This window comes from Neovison vison, chromosome 7 (assembly GCF_020171115.1).
Source record: "Neovison vison isolate M4711 chromosome 7, ASM_NN_V1, whole genome shotgun sequence".
Classification (NCBI taxonomy): domain Eukaryota; kingdom Metazoa; phylum Chordata; class Mammalia; order Carnivora; family Mustelidae; genus Neogale; species Neogale vison.
The window spans coordinates 17,765,730-17,783,009 of NC_058097.1; the positions used below are offsets into that span (position 1 = coordinate 17,765,730).

General features: G+C 55.4%; 2 protein-coding genes across 4 annotated transcripts; both read right to left on the bottom strand.

The window, feature by feature from the left end:
* Positions 1-3,412: 3,412 nt before the first annotated feature.
* Positions 3,413-5,228, bottom strand: NRN1L (neuritin 1 like). The gene is made up of 3 exons (XM_044255907.1): positions 4,818-5,228; positions 3,937-4,242; positions 3,413-3,805 (listed from the first exon to the last, which is right to left on the bottom strand). The coding sequence occupies exons 1-3, from the start codon at positions 4,904-4,906 to the stop codon at positions 3,520-3,522; spliced, it is 681 nt and encodes a 226-aa protein (XP_044111842.1). The 5' UTR covers positions 4,907-5,228; the 3' UTR covers positions 3,413-3,519.
* Positions 5,229-5,294: 66 nt separating this feature from the next.
* EDC4 (enhancer of mRNA decapping 4) lies at positions 5,295-16,799 on the bottom strand. Of its 3 annotated transcripts, none has more exons than XM_044255904.1 (29): positions 16,541-16,799; positions 13,592-13,748; positions 13,145-13,256; positions 12,758-12,857; positions 12,311-12,500; positions 12,060-12,207; positions 11,869-11,973; positions 11,421-11,530; positions 11,253-11,336; positions 11,064-11,159; positions 10,871-10,973; positions 10,594-10,774; positions 10,428-10,500; positions 10,231-10,322; positions 9,965-10,152; positions 9,761-9,873; positions 9,526-9,679; positions 8,795-9,228; positions 8,606-8,710; positions 8,369-8,521; positions 8,243-8,279; positions 7,935-8,112; positions 7,665-7,820; positions 7,444-7,559; positions 7,180-7,345; positions 6,907-7,093; positions 6,595-6,814; positions 6,061-6,224; positions 5,295-5,828 (listed from the first exon to the last, which is right to left on the bottom strand). In XM_044255904.1, exons 1-29 carry the CDS (start codon positions 16,623-16,625, stop codon positions 5,636-5,638), a joined length of 4,200 nt encoding a protein of 1,399 aa, XP_044111839.1. In that variant the 5' UTR covers positions 16,626-16,799; the 3' UTR covers positions 5,295-5,635. The 3 variants fall into 3 exon arrangements, with proteins under 3 accessions (XP_044111839.1, XP_044111840.1, XP_044111838.1); XM_044255905.1 differs by lacking the exon at positions 16,541-16,799 and adding an exon at positions 16,300-16,477 and having other exon boundaries at positions 9,965-10,164; XM_044255903.1 differs by having other exon boundaries at positions 7,665-8,112.
* Between the last annotated feature and the right edge of the window lie 481 nt (positions 16,800-17,280).

Consider the following 17,280-nt stretch of genomic DNA (forward strand, 5'->3'; position numbering starts at 1 on the left):
ATTACTTTGGGGTCAAACAAACCTGGGATCATAGCCCAAGCTCTGACACTTTCACAGCTGTGTTACCTTAGTTAGGCAAGACATCTCTCCTCCTTAAGCCTCATTTTTCTTCTGTTTTATGGGTATCATAATCCTGACCCCACAGAGTTGTTGTGAAGGTTAAAAGTAATATGGAATTCTAGGGTTGGCAAGGCTTAGAAATTCACACACAATAGGGCACCTGGGTGGCTCAGTTGGTTGAGCTTGAGCGTCTGCCTTCAGCTCAGTTCATGATCCTGGAGTCTCAGCATGGAGCCCCACAATGGGCTCCCTGCTCAGCGGGGAGTCTGCTTCTCCTTCTCCCCCTCCCCCTGCTCATGCTCTCTCTCTAATAAATAATTAAAATCATTTTAAAAAATTCACACACAACACCTCAATTTTACAGACATTCAGCAAATTAATCCAACAAGTATTTATTGGGCCCTTGCTACTGGTAGATGCTTGTCTGGACTCTGGCAAAGAACACAGGGTCCTGAGATAAGAGGCATGTTGATGCAGAGGGACTGGGTTCAGGACATTCAGCCCCAGTCTCTCCCGTGAGCAATAAGCTATTCCAAAAAGCTATTCCATTTACAGAGCTGTAAATGTGAGACACACATAATGGTGAGGCGTATCACCGTTATGCTCTGGCCTGTGCAGATGTGTCCAGGGCCCTGTCTGGCCATCAGCTCACCCCTCTCCTCCAGCTCTGGGATAAACATACAAAGCTCTTAAGCCCCTGGCCAGAAAGCAGATTCCGTCCCCACCCCCATGCACACACTCCAGGTCACTCATTCCAGGGAAGAGCAGGGACTTAGGGAGCAAAAACCAGGGTAAAGTAGGTCACAGCAGGAGGATGGTAATCCCCTGGATGGCTGGCCAAAGGAGTTCGGCCCCAGCTCCTAGAAGCAGGCTGCTCCTGGCCACCCACCAAGAGGGGGTGTGAGAAGACTTTCTGGGTCTGGATTCTCAGCATCATCCTTCCCAAAGTATGCCCAAGCTAGGTTAGGGGGCTGCCCCAAATGACGCATTCTCAATGCTGAGGTCATTCTCAGTCTAAGCTCTTACTGACTATAACACTTCCTGTGCTGGGCTTAGAGATTCTGTCTTTGATTCCACATACTTCTACAAGTGTACTCTTTTTTTTTTTTTAAGATTTTATTCATTTATTTGAGAGAGAGACAGTGAGAGAGAGCATGAGCGAGGAGAAGGTCAGAGGGAGAAGACTCCCCATGGAGCTGGGAGCCCGATGCGGGACTCGATCCCAGGACTCCAGGATCATGACCTGAGCCAAAGGCAGTCGTCCAACCAACTGAGCCACCCAGGCGTCCCTACAAGTGTACTCTTTATACCCAGCCCTAAATTGGGTGCTAGAGACGTAGAGAGGACCCCTGGGGAGTCCAGGGTGGAGAATTTTGACCTGGACCGAGATAGTAGCAAGCCAGTGTTATTAGTACTGAGACAGAAGACAACTGGGAAGCTGTGTGGACCTGTAGGCTTCTGATTCAGGTGTGGAGTCAGGATTAGGAAGGAAGTGATACTGAGCAATAAAAGGAGTTTACCAGGAGGGTATGGGGAAAGGTATTCTGAGTACAGAGAATGAATATACAAAGACCCAAAAGGGTGTGGTGGTGGGGGGTGCGCCTGGGTGGCTCAGTTAGTTTGTTAAGCACATGCCTTCTGCTCAGGTCTGATACTGGAGTCCTGGGATTGAGCCCCACATCATGCTGCCTGTTCAGCAGAGCCTGCTTCTCCTTCTCCCCTCTGCTGTTCCCCACTTTTGCACTCGCTCTCTCTCTCTGCCCAACAAATAAATAGAATCTTAAAAAAAAAAAAAAAGACCCAAAGGGATAAAAGCCTGGCCTTTCCTTCTGGAAAATTCTGGTGGTCAGAGTGGGGCAGATGTGGGAGGAATTTCCTCCTGAATTTTCTCCTTTAGGTCATGTGAGAAGATTGGTAATGACTGGCTGGGAGATAAAAGTGGAGATAAAAGTGAATGAAGCAGAGGAGCAAATGTTGGGCAGACAGAGTTGACGGAGGCATCTGAGCTAACTGGAATCGGATGATGTTTGGGAAGAATGGATGAAGTAGGGCTGCTATACACAAGGATGGAAGTCTCTGGTGGCTCCTGTCACCCTGGAGCCAAACAAGGAAGGGTTCAATTAGGCTTATTCAGTCCTGGAGGCAGCATGGGCTTTAGTGTAAACCTAGTCTACCAAGCTCTGGGTTCCTACCCTGATTCCTTTGGGCTCCTCTTGTAAAGTCCTCTCCAACTCAGCCCATCTCTCCTCCACCACCTGTTAAGTCCCATATCCTGACCTCCCTTATCACTTCCTATAACATGCCCTCCCTGAAGCCTCCCTGATGCCAAGGACTGAGTAGGTAGATCCCTGCTCCAGGCTCAGACAGAGGGGAGTCGCAGGAGTGGACTGAATCAACTGTAGGCAGAACTGGCTTAGGTAGGGCTGCATAGGCAATGAAAAGGAGCTTTAACTTTGGAATTGGTTTTAAATTAAAAAAAAAAAAAAGAAGAAGAAGAAGAAAGCAGAGGGGATGAGAGCAGAAGTCAGTGAGGCCATGGCACTGCCCACACAAGTCATGGGGTGGTGGGTTGGAGTAAGGTCCTATAGGTAGTGGTAGAGGACTGATTGAGAGTGTGTTTCACCCTCTCTGAGGACTCCTCCTTCCCTCAGGATTCTGCCCATGTGGATTCTTGCCTCTCTCCACCAGGATGAACAGAGTTTCCTCACACATCACACACTCATTCCATGCTTCCAGAAAGTCTTCTGGGATTATTGATGTCACACTGCATACCTCTTCTCAAAGGAGAAGCTTGGGTACATGAGAGGCCAGAGGAACCCTCAGCATAACCCGTTTCTGCAGCTCCAGGTCACCTCAGGGACTTGAATATAGACCCAAACAGGGACTCCCCATCTCCTGGAACAGCTTCCCCTCAGGTAGACCAGGACACCAGAGAGGGAGAGGACAGAGCACTTAATCTGTCTTGAAGGCTAAGACATAGTTAGCAGAGATGGCAGGAACATGGAGGCTGAAACAAACGTGGGGATGGGGTGGGCTGGTACACTTCACCCCCTCACATGCCCATGGGGGCCAGGACAGGAGGGGCAGACTTGGGAAGAAAATGCCAGCCCAAGAGAAGAGAGGAAGGCAATGCATTCCAGAAGATTTCAGGTCACCACCGTAGCTCCTAGAACCTGCACACGATGGAAAACTCTGCACAGCCAGCCCTGGGAAATGAGTATCTTTAAGTAGAAAGATTGAGTCCCCTGTGGTGGCCATGGGCCCTGCCCATCCATCCCCAGAGATCAGCTTCTGGAGGCTCCGCCCCAACAAAGCAGGGCTGGCAATGGCCAGAAGAAAGGAAGGAGCTTAGTACAAATATAAATACCTTTAATGAAAGCCAAGGGCACTGTGTCGAGCCCCAAGCGCAGCTACCAGAGCAGGGTAGGAGACAGGGGTGCTGCTACTCCACCAGACTGGCTAGGCCAGAGGCCCCAGGAGGCAGGCGAGCGCCAGAGCAGCTGCCAGCAGTGGGGGCGTCGGGGCTGGGGTGGGTGCTGATGCTCTTGCCTGCAGCGTCTCCTGGTTGGTCTCAGGGCCTATGCCATGCTCCCTGATACGCACAGGGGTGCCGCAGAGAACATGCAAGTTATCTGGGTGCGGGGCCTGGCGAGCTTCTTGCTGTAGTGACTCCCACACAGCAGCAGCCTCCTCTGGGCAGCGCAACAGGACTTGGGAGGCACAGACGTGGAAGTCATTCCAAGACCTGTTAAAGGCTTGGGGTTAGGGTAATTAGGTGGGGTAAAGAGGCTTTTGTAATGGGAAGGAAAAAGGTTCAGGCCCCAGGGTGGCGGGGGGTTCCCACAGTTAGGCAGGCATCTTCACACCTGCTCTTACCTGCAGACAGTGTCCAGCTCGCCTCCAAGGCCCATGCCGTCCCCCAAGCGGATGAGACACTCAGCAAACCCCTGGTATATGGTGTCACAGCCCGCTGGGCCCGTTGCAGCTGCTGCCAGGGGAGATACAAGGACTAGGGGTGGGGGTGGAGAGTGGTTGATAGGATGAGCAGCCCTGCCCTGCTTCACCACCAAGCCCCCAGTGGCTTGTTTACCTGCATGTGCTCGGGGGACGTGACTCAGCGTCAGAGGCACCCAAGGGAACCAAAGGGCACATCTGGGGATCCACCTGCTTTGGCTCCCCCCCTAGGCACAACCCGTACAGGGTATGTGGAGAGGGGGTAAGGTGTCCTGTCCCAAGGGGTTGGCTCTTCCTCTGAGCTTCTAGGGTCACAGGTCAGGTGAGGATGGTCCAAGTTTAAAAGTCAGAACATGGAGATGAGGGCTACAGGCTCCCTTAACTGTCCTGCAGGCTGGACAAACTTCACTTGACCATCCCACCCCCATACCCAAAGACAGGTGTTCTCTGCCAGGGAGAGCAGGAGAGGCAGGGTCGGGATCCAGATCAGACCCTAAGAGAGGGCTTCAGGGGTCCCACGGCTGGACTAGGGGTCCCACGAGAGCCTAGGTCTCCCTTTACTGGAATGGGCGATGTGGAATTTTGGGGTCCTTTCCCCATGACTAGATGTCAGGTCATGCCCATTTTGCATCCTGAAGCCACTGGCACGTATTACCTCTCCCTGAAAACGTTGCACCTCCACTCCAGCCTGGTTCCCAGGGCCCAGGAAGGCTGGGCCTCAGCTCTCACACGCCCTATACCTAGACTGGGGAGAGGGTGTGCCACGCACCGCTAAGCCAGGTCCAGCACTCCCGCACTCACCGAGCGGTAGCAACAGCCGCAACAGCCCCAGCACACCGGAAGCTCGGGGCAGTCGCTGGCAGTGGTGACAGGAGCAGTAGCCGTGCATCATCCCCGCATCATCCCCGGCTGGGAGCCTAGTGCTGGAGCTAGCAGCTTGGAAGCAGAGCCCTTCGGCCCAGCCCCCGAAAGAAGGGATTGTGATTGGATGGGAGCTCGGGGCGGGGCCCAAAGCCAGCTGGGCAGCCCCGCCCTAGTACTCAGATTGGCAAAGGAGGGGAGGGACCCCAGAGAGAAGAGCTGGAGACAAGGCAATTGCAGAGCTGACCTCAGGGCCCTTGTCTCAGAAATGGAAAGGGGACCTGGGAGGGCAGCTATGTAGATGAGAGTGGGTGTCCAGGCACCAGGCTTAGCCTAAACAGAGCTCCAACACAGGGGAGAGAGAGGGGAGAGAACAGAGGCCCCTATCAAAGTTACACCAAAAGCACACACATACTCCATTTTATTCCAAAAGCATTTAATTGAATTTCTCAATATTTTTCAAAAACAAAAAGATCCAAATTGGAGGTAAAAAGGAACATGGAAAATGCAACTCAAGTGGTGTCACGATCTCAAGGGTCATGCTCCAGGCATGGCAGAACCCAAGAAGGCACAGTACCCACCCTGGGCCCAGCCTAAACCTGCTGGCTACCACAACCTGTAGACCACAGCCAGTGCTCTCCCCTCAAACACCCCCAAGGTGGGAGCCTGAGCAGGTAAAAGGGTAGACATGATCCTGCTTTGGCCTAGGCCTGTCTGCTGGCCTTCAGTGCCTCCCCAACTCTGAGCAAGGCAGGTTTAGCTACGGGAGGCTAGGGGTTACAAGGCCGTGCAGCATGAGGCTGAGACGCCGGGCCACTTTACCAAGTGAGTTGTGTGGCTCAGCCTGAAGGAACTGGAAGAGCTTCTGGCGCACCTGGGCCATGACGGAGCCCATGTGGTCCCGAGTAATGGGGTCACTGTGGTCCAGGTGCATCACAGCCTCTTCCAGGTAGCTGTAGTGGAAGACAAGACAAGAACAGGTGGGCTCCGGCAGATGCGAGCGCCCCCTTGTGGCACCGAGGCCCTGAGGGACTGCTGACAAAGGGTGGCCTCAAAGCCAGAGATGGGTGGGCACAGAAGGGACTGGGGGAGAAAAATTAGGAAGCAGAGTCAGGCAAGAGCCTCTGTTTGAACTGCTCCTCCACCTCCACCCCAACCTGTCTCCTGATCCCTGAGTCCACTCACCTGAGCTTGAGATCAGTTCGAGTACCAAGGTCAGAGGCCAGCTGCTGGATGAGGGAAAGGAGCACAGGCTGGGAGAGTGGGCAGGGTGGCTGCCCAAAAACCTGCCCTGGGTCCACAGTTTCACACACATACAGCACCAGATTCAGGTCAGCAGCTGTCAGGGCCTAGGAAGAGAACAGTGTTTACAGCCAAGGTCAGAAGGGAATACCTCCTTGGCTGGCCGTGGATGACCAGAGTAGGGTACTGAGGGCTCCGGGGGGGGGGGTTGCTCAGGGGCCCAGAGACAGTCATAGAGAGCTGTGTTGTTACTCTAGGGGATCAGGAAAGGTTTCCTGAGAAGGGTGGTTATGAAGCAAGGCAGGCGTTAGACAGAAAGGTAGGTCCAGGCAGAGGGGAAAGTAGGAGAAACGGCCTGAAGCCAAAGGCAACCAAGAACAGTGTACTGAGGCTGGAGCACTCAGAGCCTGGCGGGTATGGTGTGTGCACCCTGTCAGAAGACACCTGACCCTTACCTCGACCCACTGGTCGGCATACCTGCTGGAAGGCCTGATTGAGGTGGCCCTGCTGCAGCAGCTGCAGGATATGGGCTTGCTGGGCCTGGCAATCGAGGTGGGCGGCGGGGACGGGTGTGCCAGCAGCTGAACGCATGGCCTGCATGATGCTGGACGTGACAGCAGCCTGTTGCTCCTTGAGTGCTACACTCACCTCACCCTTAACAATGCGCTGTACCTGTGCTAAAATGGACTCCTGTAGGCTGCAAAGGGAAGAGAGGGAGATGAGACAGACAGGAAGTCTAGTCTGGTGCTTTCCAAACCCAGCACCCTGCCCAATACCCCGCCCACACACCTGCCCACAGCCACGTGCAGCTGGTGCTGCACCTCAGCCCGAACGCTGCTAGACACGGTGGCTGCCATCTGCTCGGTGGCACCCTGCAGTGTGCTGACCAGGCCCCGCAGCTGGGCCAACACAGGCTCCCGTGCCTCCTGTTCTCGCGCCTTCCGGCTCTTCATGTGGCTCTCCAGCTGCTGCAAGTCTGAGAGGTGACCACAGGAGCATGAGAGGGCTGGCCGGGGAGACAGGGACAGCCCCTCCCACCTTGAGGCATATGACCGCACTCACACTCTTGTGTGCCCAGTCGGAAGCTATCATTGATCTGCTGGAACATGGCTTGGCAGCTCTTCTCAAACGCCGGCAGCACCACACTCTGAAAGGCTTCACGGTAGGCAGCCTGCATTGGCCCCTGTAATGTGTCTGCAGCTGCTCGGGCAATGGCATCTGTCAAGTTCTGGGGGTAGAGGGAGAGCTGAGTTGAAAGGCTAAGCCCAAGCTGACACGACCAGGCCCAGCAGCCACCAGCCTCCCTCATCTTGGGCCCTACAGCACCTTGGACTTCAGCAGCTTGGAGATATTCTCTTTCATGCTACCCTCCACGGCAGTGAGCTTGGTGGCCACTGAGTTGCTCAACTGGCCTGCCACTGGCTCCAGACTCCTGGAGACACCTGGGGCAGGATGAAGAGGAACAGGTGGAGCCAGGAAAGGCAGCCTGACAGACAGGAAGCCCCACTCCCACCTGGCCCACCCAGAAGTCTCCATGCCGAACTCACACGGGGGCACCGTCTTCTTGATCTCATCCCGTATGCTGCGCTCCAGCCGCCCAGCTACAGCCGAAGACAGCGCCTGGGACAGCTGTTGTGTCAGCTGCTCCTGCAGCTGCCCACCCCGCTGCTGCCCCTCGGCCAGCGCCCGCTCCAGCCGCCGCTCTGCACTGCAGCTAAGGAACAGGCCTGGGGCAGGTCCCACATCCATTCCTGGGCCAAGAATGCTGCTACTGTCCCCACCCCTAGGCCACACGGAGCCATGACCCATAAGGATACGCTCCTGCTCATGCCGTGACTCCAGGGCTCGTTCTACGTGGCCCATGACAGTGCTCTGCAGGCCTTCCAGCTGGGTGCAAAGACGCTGCAGCAATTCTTCTTGGCTGTGTCGCAGCTCTGCCAACTCTCTCTGCTGTTGCCAAATTAGGGCTGGCCAGTCCTCAGGAGGGTCTGCCACCTGCCAAGAGCACCGAGTCAGATGTTGCCTGCCCCACACATTGCCACACACCAGACCAGGAACGGCCCAGAGCTCTTCCCCATCCTCGCAGGAGTCGTCCCAGAAATAGAAAGGCTGTTACTTCACTGACCTGGTGCTCCAAGAGCCGGGATCCCACAGCTGAGTCCCTGCCATGGACAAGAAGCACCTCAGGCTACGTCAGGCAAGGCAGCCGGAGAACCACCCTTCTCCCTGGCCACAGTACCCGACCCCGTACCCGTCATCTTTCTTGCCCTTTCTCTTAAGCTTAGGTGAGGCTCGAGGAGAACCCTTGGTCTTCCAGTCCTTGGCCGGTAGCCGTGGAGTGGGAACTTTGGTGCCAAAGCCCCCTGCAGCAGAGGCAAGGCTAGCAACCTCATCATCATGGTCACTGGAGAAAGGGGAGGGAGAAAAATCAGCACCAACCCACTTACCAGCCTCCCTCACGAAAGGAACAGCATAGGGTGGCACCTACCTTTGCTCAGCACTGGCGTCCTGGCTGTCATGTTGCTGCAGCAGGTGATAAGGTGGTCGGTGGAAGGCCAGGCTCTTGTGCTTCTCCTGGAGGCCGTTCCTGGGACTGAAGGAACAGGCCAACTCAACAGCGGATGATGCTACCTGAAACCCCTCCCACCAGCACCCACTCCCCTCCCACGTTCCTCACCTCTCTGCCAAGCTGCTGCAGGTCTCACGAGTAATGTCCGGAGCCGTAGGCCAGACCTGATTGTCAGAGGCTGTGGCCTCCTGGGTCAACGCTGCCTCCAAAAGGGAAGGGGTACTGTGTCGATCCCCATCCCCAGGCCCTCCATCCAGGCCAAGCTGGGAGCCAAGCTCGGGCCCTGGCCGGGGCCGTGGGGACAGCAGGTGGAGCGCTGAGGCAGCTGAGGCCATACTGTCTGGTTCAAGACCCTCAGGAGCAGAGGAGACAAAACCACGGGACAGGGCCTCAGATGCGATCTCAGGGATGTCCTGGGACAAGGCAGTGGAAGCTGAGGAAATAACATCAGGGGAGCGGGTGCGGCTGGGAGAAGCCTGGGGTAGCCCCAGGGGTTCCACTTCCTGCAGCTCCAGCGACAGTGCAGAGGCAGCAGCAGGCACCTGAGGTGGAGCAAAGATGTGACTTAGACAGTGGGACGTGGGAATGCGAGAGCACAGATGAGGCCTGCCATCTGCAGGGATGGGACGGTGGAGAAGGGGGATGCACGTCAAAAATCCCACAGCCCAGGAGGAGAGGAGGTGGGGATGGACACAGGCTGAGAAGCTGCCCTCCAGGGACCAGGGGAGGCTGGGATGACCTCAGGGAAAGCCCTCAGGCACTGTGGGAGGAAAGGGCCCCCAAGCTTCCTGCTACCACATACCTGCCACCCTGCACTTCATACACACCCACACACACACCTGCCCAGGTGCTTTGGGAGTCAGTTTGTCAGCTGGACCTGGGAGCAGGCTGGGCAAGAGGCTGCGTGGGCTTGCCTGCAGGCTGCTACTGCTGCTCATCGTCAGACTGCCGTCCAGCTGCAACTTAGGGCTCAAGGTCAGCTCCTCAGGTGGCCTGGTAGCAGGAAGGCTGAGGTATAGCAGCCAGAGCCTGGCACCAGCCCCTGCCCTCCCCCAACTGTGACCCTCGCTTCACCTGGGCAAGGAGGGGTCCACAGCTGACGTACTGCTCATGGCAGACACAGCTGTAAGAGAGGAGGAGCTGGAGCTGGAGCCGGAGCTGCTGCTGCTGCTGGGGGACACAGCGATCTGGGAAGAGGCAGGGGACTGAGGCCATGGCCCACAGGTGGGGGATTCCTTGGTCGGCCTGCCCTGAGCCCCACCCCCTCCCCCAGCACACCTGCTGCAGGGAGGTGCTAGGAGTCATGAAGGCGTCAGGGGTCATCAGCTTGGGCTTCGTCTCACTGCTCAGACTGAGGAAGTCAGCAGGCGCAGGCAGCTCCACTATGCGTCGGGGGTCAGGCTGGGATCCTTGGGTAGATGACCCCAGGCCCTCAGAGCCCAGTTCAGGCCGAGACTCTCCAAATGCTGTGGGGAAAGCTGCCACTTGAGTCAGATCTCAGACCCTGGTCAGTCTAACCTGCCTCCCTCTTACACCTCACTCACCGAAGTCCTCATGGGCAGTGTGGGTGGGGAGCGGGGCCACCACGTCGGGGTTCAACTGCGGTTGGAAACGGATCTGCACGTCCTGCAGTGCCCTGCAGGTGGAGAAGAGTGAGAATAGGAGAGCTCAAAGAGGCCAGCATCACTAGGGTGTGGAGGGGTACAGACAGGGCAGAGACAGGGTTCCCCAACACACTCACTTAGTATGCACACAGAAGAGTTTGATGAGCACACCGGCTGCAGACTCCATGGCACCAGCTCCGTGGGTCCCATCTACAAAGACAGTGTGGGCAACTAAGCCCTGGTCCTCTATGCCTCCATACTTCCCTACAGACAAACATGTTTCCTAAACCCTGCGCAGCTCACCAGCCCCTAGGCTGTCGTTCTCCTCCTCAGCAGGCAGCACCTCAGTGTGCCGCAGTCGGCAGCGACTCACAACCTGGATACCAAAGCTCAGCACGGGGTGGGTGAGCAGGAACTCAGAGATGGAGCTGAAGCAGGCACGGCCCTCCTCCTGGTTCTGCAGCAGCTCCATCACGTACAAGACCTGCACACACGGGGCACTCACGGCAGGGCTAGAGGCCCGAAACCCTTGCCTCCCTGACAATGCCAGCTCTGCCCGGGTTGCCCCACTACAGCCTACCTTCCGTTGCACATCACTGAGAATAAGGTATTCGGCTGAGAGATCCAGACAAACCTTGAGGCTGGGGGGCACACTCACTGAGCTGAAGATATCTGGGGAGAAGCTGTGGGGCCCAGGAGGCAGGATTAATGAGACAGAGAGTGAAAAGAACCCCCACCTGTCACCCTACTGCCCCTGCCCAGCCTCTGCTTACCGAATGGTCTGCAGGCAGGTCCAGGACACTGTGCACCACATCTTTAGCTCCCGATTCTGGTCAGCACCAGTGATGAGGAACCTCCAGAAAGGGACTCTGCAAAGCAGCAAGGCATCGAATCACTGGCTGGGCCCCCTACTGGAGAACCAAGGTCCAGTCTACCACCCACCTGCCTGCCCACTCACGCACTCAGGGTCCTGTTTCTTGTGGTTGTCACAGAACAGGAGGCAGGAAAGGGACCGCCCATCATGAGGCTTCCACTCATGCAGACACCTGCAAGAAGGCCGATGAGGGACCTGAGTGAATGATCTTGCCCTCACCTGGGTGGGGGGTCTTGGTCCCTCGGTCCCTGAGTACCTTGGCTCATCCTGCCCCTCGATGTAGATCTGCCAGAACTTGACAAAGCCATCATGGCTTGCAGTAGCCAGGACAGTCCCATCAGGTGAGAGAGCACCTTCACTCAGGCACTGGGAAGAAACCAAACAGCCTTGCTTTGTCACCTGACTTGGGGTGGGAATAAGCCCTTCTCCAGTGAGGATGGTAGTGAGCTGAGCTGGCCCAGAGCAGATGTGTACATGTGTACGAAAGCCTCCCTAAATGGGAGCTGTACAGAACACCAGCCCCCCAGGGCGCAGCAGGTTAGATAGATGTACACTCTATAGCTCAGGCTCACTTTGTGTTCAGAGTTCCCGGGGCAGAGTGCCGGCAAAGCCACCTGCACAGCTGGGGGCTCGGGAATGAGATGAGGGGCATGAGGAAAGGGGGAAGAGTGGCAGGGGCGGGGAGCAGTCAGGGGCAGGCTTACAGTGCTGTGGCCTTTTACCACGATGAAGCCTTGCTTGATCTGGCTGACACACACGGGCCAGGTGCTGTGGTTGGAGCGGAGCATGTCCAGATCCCACACCTCAGCCTGGAGGGTACAAGGTGAGCGTTCACGCCCTGCCCACACCATGGCTGCTCTGAGCCCTTCTCTCTTTCTATGCCTGGCCCCCTTACCCGGTCCTCATGCAACAGAGCCACTGTGGGGCTGCCCTCCTCACAGCAGTCCTCACTCTCCTCTGGGATGAAGGGGCACCAGATGATCCTGCGGAAGTGGTTCAGTGGTGTGCCCTCTGGCTGCTGGATGTGGACCAAGATCTCTTCTCTGAGCATGGTGTTAAGGGCTAAACAGGTAGATGACAACATCTGGCAGCCCCTGCCCCACCCACCGTTCTACAGTCCCCCATCCCACCCCAGGGAAAGGATACTGAATTTTGCCATTAACCAGAGCCAAGCGCCACACGAACAGGTTGCCTGCCTCATCCAGGCAGGCCAGCTGGGAGGAATTGAGGTGTGCAAAGGCCAAATCAGCCACGCTGCCTGTGAAGCCCTTGAGCAGGGTCCGCTCTGAAGTGCTAACACTGATCACCCGCACCATCGCCGAGCCGTTGTTGGCAGCTAGAATCAGAAGAGGAGGAGGCCCTGAGGAACTATCCAGGCCCAGGCAGCAGCAGAGACGCCCTGCCCTTGCCTGCCTCAGTGCCACTACCAGTCTCAAACTCGGTTTTCCCCCTCGGCTCCCCAAGGCCTGTCAGAGGTGGAGGCGGAACAGACAAACCTTCTATTGTACCCTAAGGGCTGAGTGTCCAACACTGGATCTGCATCTCTGGGGCTTTGAGCAGAACACCTCCCTCCTCAATCCTGCCCCTACTCACCCCGAATGGCATAGGCCAAGAAGGAGTTGGACACAGCAATAAGGTTGCCATAGTAGTATTTTTGTTCCCAGTCATACTTGGCCACAGGCTGGATTTTCACCTGAAAACAAAGGGTGAAGAAGGTCATAGAGGCTGAGGGCTAAGGTAGATCTGCCAGGGCCCAGTTGGTTTCTGGCACCCCGGGATAGGATAGGCCACAGGTGTCAGCCTACTCATAACTCTTGGGGCCAGATTCCCACAGAGATCTGGCAGCTAACCTTGGCTTCCTGAGACTGAGGCACACTACCTGTCAAGGTGATCCTCACAGAACTGGCAGGATGGGAGAAGGGAGCGAGAGGCTGACTGTGCCCGCATCCACCATACATGCCACAATGTCGTGGTGCCCACCTTGTTGCTGCCCCGTGCTTTGCTTGAGATGCTAGAGTCACTGCTGGCCACAATCTCCACCTCCTTGGCCAAAATCCCGATGCATGTAGAGCTGTCATCTCCTGTGAGGCAGCTAGGGGGAGGGGTGCACAAGCTTGACTCCTGTTTCCGTAAAGTCTCAAGGGGCAGGGTTGGGAGGGGAGAGAATACAAACACTCTGGTGAAGGTGTCAAGTCCCAGACGCTCAACTCTGCCTGACCAACTGGTCCCCAAAGCCACAGCTCCCTTTGCTCTCATTTCCCTCCTCAGTAATGGGCCTACTTCCATGCTAAAATGGAAGCCCAAACTTCAGATCCAGCTCACGCTCTTGAGTTTGTCCTTGCCCCTCATCCTAGTACAAATATGCTGTGGTTAAGTGCACCACCCCAAAGACCCCAAAACCACCACTGCCATTTCCCAGACACTCACATGACCTGCTTTTCCTGAAGGTTAATAGGTGGCATGGCACGGAGACCAGGCTTGTTTGCTGAAGTACCATCACCTGAGCAGAGGGGGTCTGGGACAAGAAGCCCGTTGAGATCCCCATTGTAAGCATTAGATGGGCGCTGGCTCTCTGCACTGGGACCTGGGGACAGAAAGGTCCACTCTGATGAGGTTGTTCCACCTGCCCACTGGCCTCTCCTCCCACAGAACTTCATTTAAGAACCATGAGGTGCTCTGGGAACATTCAACTGAGGTAGCCATGTCTGTGGGGAGAAGGATGCTTGGTTCATCTTTTGTTCCATAAGCACTGATGGTTAACACAATCTCTGCCAAGACCAAAGACATGCATGTGGCTCTTCTACCTAAGGGAAGAGTACAGCCATCAAGAACCTGGTGAAGCCAATTAATATTTAAGGCCAAATTAGCACAGAGGGACTCTGTACTAAGAGAAGGCATGGAAAGGGTCAGTAGAGACTTCATTAAGGAGGTCGATCAGAGCCAGTGTAGCTGGAACACATAAATATAAGAGGGAGGGAGAACAAGTCACAGAGGTCTCAGATATGAAGCTTGGGTGCTTAAATTCTCCCTGTGGCACTGAGAGCCACACAGTTTTAAACGGGGAAGGTGACACAGTCTGCTATTGAGAAAAGAATGACTGCTCTAGGGCACCTGGGTGGCTCAGTGGGTTAAAGTCTCTGCCTTCAGCTCAGGTCATGATCCCAGGGTCTTGGAATCGAGCCTTGAATTGGGCTCTCTGCTCTCTGTCTGCCTCTCTGCCTGCTTGTGATCTCTGCTTGTCAAATAAATCAAGTCTTAAAAAAAAAAAAAGCTACTTAAAAAAAAAAAAAAGAGAATGACTGCTCTAAGGCAGCATGTAGGATACTTAAGAATTTAATTAAGACATACCAGGTCCTAAACCAAGATAATGATACATGGTAGAAAAGGGAAGATGGGCTCTTGAGGTATGAAAGGACACTGATAAGATGTGGGAGTAAGAAAGAAAGCAACCTGCCCCTCAAAGAAGTGGTTCAGAAGAAGCCATCTTGGGCAGGTAACTTCAGAAGAAAACGAAGTACTTGGACAAAATGGAGAGAAACTCTAGGACAGGATGGGTAGTCAGAAAAAGCAGCATTTCATTTGTTTGCCATTAGCTATTTCAAACACCCTCACAGGCTCAGGCACCACCCTAAAGCTCCCAGGTGACAAGGAGACTAGGGGCCCACATTGAAAAACATGGCAAGGGGCGCCTGGGTGGCTCAGTCATTATGCGTCTGCCTTCAGCTCAGGTCATGATTCCAGGGTCCTGGGATCGAGCTCTGAATCGGGCTCTCTGCTCAGCAGGGAGCCTGCTTCTCCCCCCCCCCCCCGCCTCTCTGCCTGCTTGTGATCTCTGTCTGTCAAATAAACAAATAAATCTGTAAAAAGAAAAGAAAAACATGGCAAAGTTCTGGTCACAAAACAGTCTGGCATCTGACATGGTCCTCCAGTGCCTCCAGAGGAGACAAGCAAGAACTATTTGGCAAATGGGACAATTAAGTACCAATCAATATATAGAAATTAAGTGGAAAACCTCCAGGCCACTTCATTTGGATCAGAGCCATTTTAGCTGCTCAGGGGTAAGCTGGCCACTCTCCCTCCCAGGCAGGCTACCATGAGGACAAACAAACAAGCTGCAAAATACCGGCCATGCCAGACTCTACCAAACCTTTGAGTAGTCTAGTCTGCACAGGGCTGATGAGCATGAGAGGTCCAAGCCAAGCTTAGAAGTAAAGGGACCACAGACTCCAGGTCTGGGGCAAAGTGCTCAGTGGTTTCAGGCAGAAGGTGGATTTTCCTCAGGTGGCAAGGGGTAGTTAAACCCACCCAATGTGAGCACTAGTGTCTGCTTTAAAAGCAGCTAGTATAGTATGGGCCTCCCAGCAAGTTTAAGTACAGGGTTTGAAGAGCACCAATTCTTAGCTGCGACCACTGCAGACCCCACACACCATCACCAGTCTTTCAACCACTACCACTTTTCACAGGTCCCTAAACCTGTCAGGAAACTTTGATACCTTCACACATGCTATTTCTTCTTTGCAGAATGCCATTCCTGACACTGAATCACCTGTTTGTATCATTAACACCTAGCCTTAACATGGTCTTCTCTCTCAAATGTGTTCTCAGGCACTTTCCAGCCCTAACCTCACATACCTGGTCTCCATCACAGTACCAAAATATTCCTTGTCTCAGTGACAACAGCATTATATTACAACCTCATTAGTTCTCTATGTTCTGGGGGCTCTTTGGAGGCAGGAGCAGCTCTAAGGTATCACCGCAAGCCCAAGTAAAGTTTAGGTGAATGGAAATAAACTAGGGCTTGCAGATGTTTGTAGCCTAATCCAATCAGGGCCGTGCAGTATGTGATTTGGCTTAATCCCAGAAAGGGCACAAAAATGGGGCGGGTCACCCACCTCCTGAAAATCAGTTTTAGAACAGCAGGCCTGTTGTCTATATTCCAGAGTGAAGGGCAAGTTGCAGAGGGTGATAGTGCTCCTCAGCACAGTGCTTAGGTCTAGACCCAAAACTCAGCATACAGAGCCCAGACCAGGCCTCTGAACTATATGGTATAAGGATGGGGAACCGGAGCTAGTCCCAGGTACACGTCAGTCCCAGGACACGAAGGAGCCCCTGCAGATTCAGAGAAGGAACCTCACCTTCAGCAGAGACGCTGAAGGACGGCGAAGAACGGCCCGGCCCCAGGATAAGAAGAGATCTGCAACCTTGGCGGGCAAGCTCAGGAATTTACCGCTCCAACCCTCGTCTTACCTCACCGGCCAGGAAGATGCAGTATGGATCCTGAGGGACCTGCGGGACCTGAGGACTCTGAGGGCGGCCCAGGCCCGCGCCGCCCTTCTGCCCGCCAGCCAAAGGCCCACCCCCACTGTCCCGGCTCACCCCCCGCGGGCCGGTCCAGCTTGAGAATGTCCCGCAGGTGCTGCGTGGCGTCCTCGATGTCGATGCTCGCGCAGGAGGAGGCCATGGGCCCCGCCTCGGGCGCCTGGTCCGCCCCGCGTTCGTTTCGCTGCCGCAGTGCACTGTGCAGCCGCGCACAGCCCTGCCGGGGCCAGACAGCAGAACACAGGTCACTCGATTCGGTCCACCCGCAGTCCGCAAACCGCCGCTCGCGCCGCGTCCCTGTACCCCACCAGCCCCACCAACCGCCTCCACTTCCGGCCCTCCCGAGAGCCGGCCCCCGGAACCTGCGCAGGGTGGAGAAGAAAGGTTCCGGGCTGGGGGCGGAAGCTTCGCCCCCACCGGACCCCTTGGTTAACGAGCGTTCCTCAGGGCTGAGGCAGAGCAAATACCGAGGTACTGAACTGCCCAAACCCCTACTCGCCTCAGGACATCCTTTGTCCATTCCCCAAACATGGACTCCTGATGGGCCTGGAACTGGATCAACTCAGCCGCTCAGGTTACAGTCCCTAAGACCCTCCCAAAGAACCTGAGTCGGTATGAGCCTAGGTTTCCCCTTGGAGAAATGGGGCAGGGCAACCCAAGGTCTCAGGGGAATCATAGACCCAGGAATTACAAGGGCAGATGGTCAAACCACAAACATCACATTGTTCATGTCCCCCAGCATCCCTACCCACCCAGGCCTGACACCCCCAGACAGGAAAAAGAAACCAGAGTTTACA

What these genes read in the sequence shown, in the direction of transcription:
- NRN1L (XM_044255907.1), bottom strand. Translation starts at nt 4,906, where the DNA reads ATGATGCACGGCTACTGCTCCTGTCACCACTGCCAGCGACTGCCCCGA. An exon ending in TTGCGGCTGTTGCTACCGCT is followed by an intron (nt 4,243 to 4,817) that starts CGGTGAGTGCGG and finishes GGGTTGTGCCTA; the next exon opens with GGGGGGGAGCCAAAGCAGGT. An exon ending in GAGCTGGACACTGTCTGCAG is followed by an intron (nt 3,806 to 3,936) that starts GTAAGAGCAGGT and finishes AGCCTTTAACAG; the next exon opens with GTCTTGGAATGACTTCCACG.
- EDC4 (XM_044255903.1), bottom strand. Translation starts at nt 16,625, where the DNA reads ATGGCCTCCTCCTGCGCGAGCATCGACATCGAGGACGCCACGCAGCAC. An exon ending in CTTGGCCTATGCCATTCGGG is followed by an intron (nt 12,501 to 12,757) that starts GTGAGTAGGGGC and finishes TTCTGATTCTAG; the next exon opens with CTGCCAACAACGGCTCGGCG. An exon ending in TCAGTGATGTGCAACGGAAG is followed by an intron (nt 10,775 to 10,870) that starts GTAGGCTGTAGT and finishes CCGTGTGTGCAG; the next exon opens with GTCTTGTACGTGATGGAGCT.